Source organism: Nelumbo lutea, chromosome 3 (genome assembly GCF_056320005.1).
Source record: "Nelumbo lutea isolate HS-2025 chromosome 3, American lotus-T2T, whole genome shotgun sequence".
Classification (NCBI taxonomy): domain Eukaryota; kingdom Viridiplantae; phylum Streptophyta; class Magnoliopsida; order Proteales; family Nelumbonaceae; genus Nelumbo; species Nelumbo lutea.
The window spans coordinates 68,084,983-68,094,674 of NC_142686.1; the positions used below are offsets into that span (position 1 = coordinate 68,084,983).

Genomic DNA, 9,692 nt, shown 5'->3' on the forward strand with positions numbered 1-9,692 from the left:
CGGCTATAAGCTCTTGTATGAGCTACCCAATAAGATTCCCACCTGGAAGCGGGTTATTTTGTGGTCCATAACCCCGAGGGGTGGCCTTTCCCAACTTCTTGGAGGGGCGCCATCCAGGACCCCGGGGCCGAGCTGGACCCCAAAACTCAGAAAATGATGTTGTCCTGGGTATTAGTAGGCTTCCTCTGTTCAGACTATTTGACCGAGTAGAAGCTCGTGCAGGTCGGCCTGAGTCCGGGTAGGTTGTATTTTTAGTAGCCATCATGTCTGGTGTTGATTCGCGCCACCTCCTCTCGAGCAACCAAAAGCGCAAAGTAAAGAGGTCGCGCTTAACTGGACTCCCACCTTTGGGGGTACCAAGTTCGGGTCTGCTGAGCCAGACAACACCTCTCCGCCACCCGAAGTTCCACCGCCTCCATCTAAAGGAGGTGCTGGCGGGGCCAGCCTTGAGGAGGGTGAGCTCCCACAGCAAGGGGTGGTCCCTCCAGGTCCTTCTCAGCCATTTCCCTACCCCCGGTTCCCAGTGGGGAACTAGGAGGGTGTGAATGACTTCATTGTGGCTCGTTAGAGGAGCCGAAGGGCGATCTACAATGAAGAGGTCACTAAGTGGGGGCGATGGAGCCTGGGGATCTTGCCGCGCTCGCCGCCTCTCACTGTATGGTGGTAAGTGGTCCTTCTATTCTTTTCGTCTTTCGCTTCCTTTTGTTGTCTTTTGACTCCAGTCTCTTGTTGGTTGGTGAACACCGCCATCCACACCATGGCCCTCCAGACGCACGTCCACTCTGGCTACGCTCGTAACCAGAAGGTCATCATTCAGAAGCTCTAGGGCGAGCTTGATCGGACTTGGGGCGAGTTCCTTCACACTCGCAAGGGGAGCGAGTCCTCGGAGCTGCTCGTCCGAGACCAGGAGGCGCAGATTGTCAGGCTTTCTGAAGAGAGTGCGTGCTACAGGGAGGAGTTGTCGAGGGTGGCAGTGGAGAGGGAGCTCCTTCGACAACAGGTTCATGACTCGGAATCCACTCTTTTGGACCAAACTCGAAACTTCGACAACATGGTGGAGGTCGAGTGAGAGAGAGCAGTCTGGGACTTCAAGGACTCCCAGGAGTATCATGACCTCTAGGTGGAGCATGGCTCGAGTTTGTACCGCTCCGGGTTCAAGCTCTGCCATTGGTTGGTCCAAAAGAAAATTTTTAGGCTCAACCTTGACGGCATCACTATGAAGGGTCTGTCTCCCAAGATGGCGGACCAGGCGGAGGAGGAAGAGCCTGACTCCCCGGAGGACGAGAACGAGGTGGAGGAGGTGGACCCCTGAGGCTGGCAGCGTCGATTTTCTGCTTTGATTTCTAGTGGCTCCCAAGTGCCATAAACCCGGTCTTGAAAAGATCATTGTTGGGCGGTTGTGCCCTTTTTACCTTCTATCAAACTTTCTCGAGTTGTTTTGCTCGGTTTTTTTCTTTTTTTTTTTGAAATAGTAATGAAATTCCTTCTTTTTCCTTCTAAATGTGGTGTGCTCCCTTTATTTTTGCTAAAGCGATTTTGTCACTTGAGCTTTCAGGGCTACATGCCCGAGCTGTCCTTTAACGTTTGAGGCATCTCTATGGTGTACTGCGAAGTGATTAGCATGTGTGCCCGAACTATGCATTCGTTAGTTATTCCAATGTACTGGGATGAGCTATGCTTCATGGGTTTAGACCCGAGTCGCTTATGCCTCTAACACTTCATATTTTGCCTTCACCGCTGAAGTGGCTAAGTCTTTCTTGATGTCGAGTTCTCAGTTAGCTCGGTATTTTAGCCCCTTAGGCTGAGGGGGTGACTTATAGTCTACCCTTGAAGTTTGCCCATGCCATGGAGGCGACTGGGTCTTGTTGCACCGAGGTTGTGTTAACTCGGTATTTTGGCCCTTAGGCTCTAGGAGTGACTCATGGTCTACTCGGTAGTTATAGGTAATATTGCCTTAAGTTGACAATATTTCATGCCTGAGGTACTTGTTTCCCTTCAAGGGTTTCAAGCTCATATGTTCCTTCCCAGAGAACTCGTTTCACCCGGTAAGGTCCTTCCCAATTTGGTTCGAGCTTACCAACGCCGGGCTCAAGTACCATAACTTTTCGAATGATCACGTCGCCAATGCGGAGGTTCTGCTTCTTGACCCTAGCGTTATAGTACCGAGCTACTCTTTGTTGATCAGCTGCGGTCCTGATATATGCAACGTCCCTAACTTCGTCGAGTAGGACGAGATTGGTACATAGCTCGTCTTCATTTGCCTTGTCGTCGTACACCTCCAGTCGTAGCGAGAGAACCTCAATCTCAGTTGGGATGACTGTTTTAGTGCCATAGGTGAGGTTGAAGGGGCTTTCTCCTGTGGCGGTCTTCTCTGTGGTTCGGTATGCCCATAGAACGCTGGGTAAATCGTCTGCCCACAGTCCTTTAGCTCGGTCTAGGCGCGCTTTGAGTTCGCTAAGAATAGCTTTGTTCATAACCTCTGCTTGACCGTTTGCTTAAGGATGTGCGACCGAAGTGAAGTTCTACTAGATTCTCATGTCTTGGCACCAGTTCTAGAATTTGATTTTCTCGAACTACTTACCATTATCAGAAATCAATACCCGAGGTAACCCAAAGCAGCACACTGTGTTCTTCCAAAAGAAGTTATGAACTTTTTGGGTTGTGGTTGTTATGAGGGGTTCGACTTCTACCCACTTGGTGAAATAATCCACTACGACCACTAGGAACTTTCTCTGGCCTGTTGCTGGTGGAAACGGTCCAAGTATATCGATGCCCCACTGCACAAAAGGCCACGGGCTAGTGAGATACTTGAGACCGGCAGCAGGCTGATGGTGGATGTTGGCATGCCTCTGGCAGTTGTCCCACTTTCTGACGAGCTCAATGGCATCTGCTTTCATTGTTGGCCAGTAGTATCCCTGTCGTAGTGCTTTTTAACAAGGGCCCTGCCCCCCAAATGTCCACCGCACAGACCCTCATGAGTGTCACGGAGTACGAGCTCAGCTTCGGTAGGACGCAAGCAGTGCAGGTAGGGGAGCGTGTAGGATCTTTGGTATAGTCGTTCGTCTATCATGACATATTTGGCCGCCTTATGCTCTACCCTTCTAGCGGCATTGCGATCTACAGGGAGGGTCCCTTGTAGCAGGAAGCTCGCGAGCGGGTCAATCCAGCTCGGCTCTGCTTGAACGACAGGAGCGACCTCCTCTGCCCCCCCAAGAATGCTAGGTCGAGGCAAGTTCTCTATGTACATGGTTCTCATGGTATTATCACTGGTACTGGCTAACCGGGACAGGGCGTCGGCCTTAGCGTTCTCCGACCTTGGGATTTGCTTGATAAAGTATGACTGGAAGTTGAGCAGGGCCTCTCGTACTTTGGCTAAGTAAGCAATCATAGTCAGTTCGCGAGCTTCGTACTCTCCTTTAACCTGATTGACCACAAGCTAGGAGTCGCTGCAGATGATGATGTGCTTGGCTTTCATTTCTTTGGCTAAAGTTAGCCCAGCTATCAACGCTTCGTACTTTACTTCATTGTTGGATGCCGCAAACTTGAAGCGCAATGCGTACTCCAACTTTGTGCCACTTGGGCCATGCAGGACTATTTCGGCTCTGCTGCTCTGCTGGTTCGAGGAGCCATCTACGTGAAGGATCCAGGGCTCCTCATCCCAATTCGTGCTTGGCCTAACTAGGAAAGATGTCGCACTGGCTGCAACCTCACAGTGCTTGGACTCAACCGACCTGGGAGCTTTGGGCTCGCCCGAACTGGGGGCCTCGTGCTCAACTAGCCTGAGGACTTTGGAGCTAAAAGTGCATTCTGTAATGAAATATGCTAAGGCTTGGGCTTTGATAGCAATCTGCAGCTTATATTGGAGATCATACTCACTGAGCTCAACGGACCACTTCGTCAATCGACCGGAGACCTCGGGCTTGAGTAAGACTTGCCTCAGAGGTTTGTCGGTGAGGACGAGAACAGTGTGAGCTTGGAAGTACGGGCTGAGCTTTTGGTCTGTGATAACTAGTGCGTAGTCCAGTTTTTCTATCTTTGGGTATCTTGTCTCTACTCCCTGTAGTACTTTACAAACATAGTAGATAGGTTGTTGGACCCGATCTACTTCTTATATTAGTACCGAGCTTACCACTTCGTCACTTGTCGAGAGGTACAACTCTAAAACATCGCCCTCCGCAGGCCAGGTTAAGACTAGTATACTAGCGAGGTACTTTTTGAGCTCGTCAAACGCGAGCTGACAGTCTTGGGTCCATTCGAACCCCTTGCTTTTAATTGCTTTAAAGAAGGGTAGGCAGCGATCTACCGACTTGGACATGAAGTGGCTCAGAGCAGCTATTCGGCCATTCAGCCTCTGAACCTCCTTCATTTTCTAGGGTGGTTGCATGTCTAAGATGGCCTTTATTTTGTCCGGGTTGGCCTCAATGTCTAAGATGGCCTTCCCCCAAGCTTCCTGAGAGTGTCGCATCACAATTGCAAGTTACTTCGTAGCGAGCTATCCTTGCCGCATGCTACTTTGTAGCAAGCTCTTAGGGGTACTTCGAGGTGACCCTTATCAAGGTTGGTCTTTGGGGCAGTTCTTCTGCCCAGGTGCTGGAGAGAGCTGGTTTCCCTAGCTCGTGAGCTGAAATAATCTTGGAGTATTCCCTTCTCAGTAGCTTGGGGGACCTAGAACTTGCATTGTAGCGAGCTCCCCCTATAGAGAGCTATGATGTAGTGAGCTGTTCTATAGACTCATTACTTGGTTGTGGTCAAGCCAGGCTGCTAAGCTGTTGCTCATGCTGAGTCAGGTCCATGTGTCATCATCTCAGTCGGTCAGGTCAAATCATCCCCCATCAATTGCCCCCCACTCCTCGAGCCTCTAACTGTAGTTATTCACTGCGAAGAAGAAGAACCGGATCAAAGTTTTCTCATCATCCTCCACCGAAACTCTGTTTTGAGTCTTCTTTCTTCTTCGTTGAGATATCAAACAAGCTCCAGTAGTTGCTTCTTATTATTCTTACTCTTGCTCTGGCGACTCAAAACGAACAGAAACTCTAGTGACTCCAAACCTGGTTCCAGTTTCCTTATTTTTTTTTTGTTCGAAAGAGATGCCTATTCGAGTTTTCGCGGAAAGGTATATGAATCTGCTACTCGAAGAACTACAAAATTTTATCTCAGATCTGAAGTCTGAAGCAAGAAACCCTAAATAAATTTAGGTCTTTACTGTTTTCATTAACTACAAAACAAATATGGTTAAATAAGGCAGATTCGAGCAGTGAGCCAAACCCAAGCATCTCAAATCGGGTATTAGAGTTTTATTTATTTGCTTATTTCTCTCATTTCAATTTATGTTCGTTTTGCAATCGTTGATTTCTACATCTTATTAATTATTTACTATCATTTTTTTTAGGCTCCAAACCACTTAGAAGTATCATTGCCGAATGCCAAAGTTGTGGCTGAATTAAAAGGAGCAATGGGAGTTGGACAAATTAAATCCATTGGATAACTTAGTTGTCGATTAGTATTTTTGCGTAAATAGTTAAGTACTTTATTTTCTTTTACTTTATTTATTTATTTTTTGGCTTCCGAACTTGAGTGACAATCTCATAAAATACAGCCAGCTAATAGTTGTATTTGCTTTATTTATTTTCGAACATTCTTGCTATTCTAAACAATGTCTTCTATTGCCTTATCCCAAGAACTCAATAAAACTGAGAAACTGAACGGCACCAATTATGCTCTTTGGAAACATAGGATTAGAAGGATACTTGATGAAGAAAATGTTGATTATGTTTTAGATAAATCTATTCCTGCTAAACCTACTGATGATGATAACTTGATTGTTATTCATGAATTTCAAAAATGGGAAAAAGATAATAGGAAGGCAAGAAATTGTTTGTTAACCTTTATGGAGCCTGACATAGAGGTTGTATTTGAAGAATATAATAATGCTAAAGATATGTTTGAAGCCATTAAAGAAACATGTGGAAAAATAATTGAAACCTATGTTTAATTGTTAATTGAAAAATATTATGTCTGTGAAATGAGAGAAGAGGATTATATAGTAGATCATGTTAGTAAAATGAATGTGATTGCCAAAGAGTTGGCAGCCACTGGGAACCCCATTCTCGAAAAAATTGAGGTCTTCACCATTCTTAATAGCCTCCCATCTTTTTGGAATTCTGTAGTAACAACTTTAAGTCTATCTAGAAGAGAAGTTAGCATAAAAAACTTACCTACCTTGTTAGGATTAGAGGCTGAAAGGAAGATGAAGAAATCCCAACCTTCATCCTTAATGGTTATTCCCAAAGCAACCGAAACTTCCCAAATGGCTGAAAAGCCTAAGGGCAAGTTTTTCAAAAATAACAATGGAAGGAAATTTAATAAAAAAATTAAATTCTAAAAAGAATTAAAGAAAACTAAGGGTAAACATTGCTTTATTTGTGGAAAACAAGGCTATACAAATATAATTGCCCTAAATGCAAGAAGAATAAATCAAATAATGAAAAGGGAAAAACTGAAAAGAAAAACATAGTCTGTGTAACCTCTGAATCCTACTTTGTTGATTCTGATTTTTCTGATGGGTTCATAGATTCTAGCTCCTCTAAGCATATTTGCAAAACTAAAGAGATATTCCTGGAATTGAAGGAAATAAAGATAGGAGAACATATAATTTTTATGGGAAACAACACCTACGTTGATGTACTTGGAACCGGAAAAGTGAAGATCCCCATAAATGAGAACACAAATTTAATCCTTAATGATGTATTGTATGCACCTAATTTTAGGATAAATTTATTGCCTGTACCTCTGTTAGATGAGAAGGGTTATGATGTACGTTTTAGGGGAGGAAAATTAACTATAGGAAAGCATGGTAGAGTTTTAATGTTTGGGAATAAGTCTAATGGATTGTATCATTTGGCTATTAATAAAGTTGATGCTCTTTCTAGTTATGATTGTACTTATCATGTGAATGAAAATGCATACATACGGCACATGAGACTTTGTCACATAAACAAAGATAAAATGATGAAAATGAGCTCCAATGGCTTAATTCTTGAAATAGAAATGAATTTCAATTATTATGAACCATGCCTTAGTGGAAAAATGATTAGGCTCCCTTTTAAGAAAGGAAAGAAATCAGAGGAATTATTGGCTATAATACACTCTGATGTTTGTGGTCCTTTGAATGTAAAAACACACAGGGGTATGGAATGTTTTGTAACTTTTATAGATGATTCCTCCAGATTTAACTTTATGTATATGATTAAAAGCAAATCAAAAGTGTTAGAGAAATTTAAAGAATATAAAACACTTGTAGAAAACCAATTGGGTAGAAAAATAAAAACTCTTAGGAGTGATAGAAGTGGAGAATATATCTCTAACCTATTTAGTGACTTCTGTATACAAAATGGAATCATACACTAATAAACCATGTCCTTCACACCTCAACAGAATGGAGTGGCTGAACGGAGAAATAGGACTTTGTTGAATATGGTGAGATCAATGTTATTTCACTCAAGTCTAGGACACACTTTTGGGGAGAAACCTTAGGTACTGTTGTATATATTCTAAATAAGGTTCCAACTAAAGTTAATAGCTTAACACCGATGAAATGTGGACTAGTAGAAAATCAGACCTGACTGACATCAAAATTTGGGGGGGCTATTGCTTATATAAGAGTGCCAAATCAGTAACGAAGCAAGTTAGGTAACAAGAGTCTAAGGTATACCTTTATAGGGTATAGTGACAATAGCAAAGGGTATAGATTTGTTAATCATAAATCTGATGGAACAATTGAATTAATAGAAAGCAGGGATGTTGTTTTTCTAGAAGATCAAGTTAAGGATAATAAATAAATACCCAACTTATTTGAAATAAATAAAGAAATTATAGAAGCTGATACTGCACCTGATAGATAGGTTTCATCTAATAATGACACCTTAGGTAGAATTCAAAGAAAAAGATTCCCTTCAACAATATTAAAAGATTATTATATCTACTTGAATAAGAGTCTCTTGATGATCCAATTGACTTTGAAGATGCTATGGATGCACCTAATAAAGAAAAGTGGTGTGAAACCATAGAAGAAGAGTTAGACTCAATAAATAAAAACTAGGTTTGGGAATTAGTTAATTTACCCAAAAATAGGAAACCTATAGGGTGTAAATGGATATTAAAGAAAAAACTCAATGTTGATGGGTCTATAGAAAAATATAAGGCAATATTAGTAGCAAAAGGGAACACCCAAGTAGAAATGATTGATTATGAGGAGACTTACTCTCCAATTGCCAAGTTTACCTCTATTAGAATCCTAATGTCCTTAGTTGCCTTTTTGGACTTAGAGTTGTGCCAATTAGATGTTAAAACGTCTTTCCTCAATGGAAAGCTGAATGAAAAAATATACATGACTCAACCCAAAGGTTATGTAATAGAGGGACAAGAAAATAAAGTGTATAAATTAAAGAAATCATCGTATTGTTTAAAACAGTCCTCTAGGATGTGGTACCATACCTTCCATGAAGCAATCTCTAAACTTGGATTTATACCTAATCCGTTTGATCATTGTGTATACTCTTGAATAGTGGGAGCAATTTTTGTTGTTCTTTCATTATATGTAGATGTTATTCTTATTTTGGAAATGATGTGTCTATGATTAATGAAACTAAAGGTTGGTTAAAAACCAAATTTGAAATGAAAGACATGAGTGATGCTAGTTATGTACTTGGAATTAAAATAGAAAGAGATAGGAACACTAAAACCTTAACTCTTTCATAAGAGCATTACTTGGAGAAAATCCTAAGAAAATTTAATATGAAAGATTGTAATGGAGTTGAAACTCCAATTTGTAAAGGAACCAAATTAAGTAGGGATATGGCTCCCACTAATGATGAAGAAATAGAGAAAATGAATTATAGCCCCTATGCTCAAGCTATTGGTAGCTTGATGCATGCCATGCTTTGCACAAGACCAGATATCTCATATGCTATAGGTCTTTTTAGTAGATACGAAAGTAACCCAGGTAAAACACACTAGAAGACTGTTAAAAGAATATATAAATATTTGCAGTTAACAAAATACTTCAAATTAACCTATCATGCAAATGATTTAGAGTTATTGGGGTATTGTGATGCTGATTTTGCAGGTGACTCAAATGATAGAAAATCCACAATCGGGTACATATTCCTCTTAGGAGGAGGTATTGTCTCATGGACAATCAAGAAACAAAGCTGTGTAGCTAAATTCACCATGGAAGCTGAGTTTATGTATTGTAGCTCCACGGCATCTGAAGCAGTTTGGGTTAGGAGATTCTTGGAGAACTCCGAATTCCTGATGTGCCAATAGGAGCTGTGAAGATCTTCAATGACAACCAAGCTGCTATTAAGACAATTAAAAATGGTGAGATTCACCCTAAAGGGAAACACATAGATCTCCATTACTGGTATTTATATGATGTCTACCAACGGAATGAGATCCTATTAGAATATGTTCTTACAAAAGATATGATTGCAGACCCTTTGACTAAACCCATTGCAATTACAAATTATGTAAGGCACATTAAAGCAATGGGATTGTTTGGCACTTATTCATCTTGGGCCTAACTGGTCAAGTGGGAGATGATGGTAGAATGGCCATAGGCCCTCGTTTAATCCTCAACATGTTGGAATATCCAATGGTTATGTAATAAGCCACATGTTGATGGAAGATGATTT

General features: G+C 41.9%; 1 protein-coding gene across 1 annotated transcript; it reads left to right on the forward strand.

Moving 5' to 3' along the window:
* Positions 1-8,853: 8,853 nt before the first annotated feature.
* Positions 8,854-9,324, forward strand: LOC148865424 (secreted RxLR effector protein 161-like). The gene is made up of 2 exons (XM_088976384.1): positions 8,854-9,001; positions 9,125-9,324. Exons 1-2 carry the CDS (start codon positions 8,854-8,856, stop codon positions 9,322-9,324), a joined length of 348 nt encoding a protein of 115 aa, XP_088832510.1.
* The last annotated feature ends 368 nt before the right edge of the window (positions 9,325-9,692 follow it).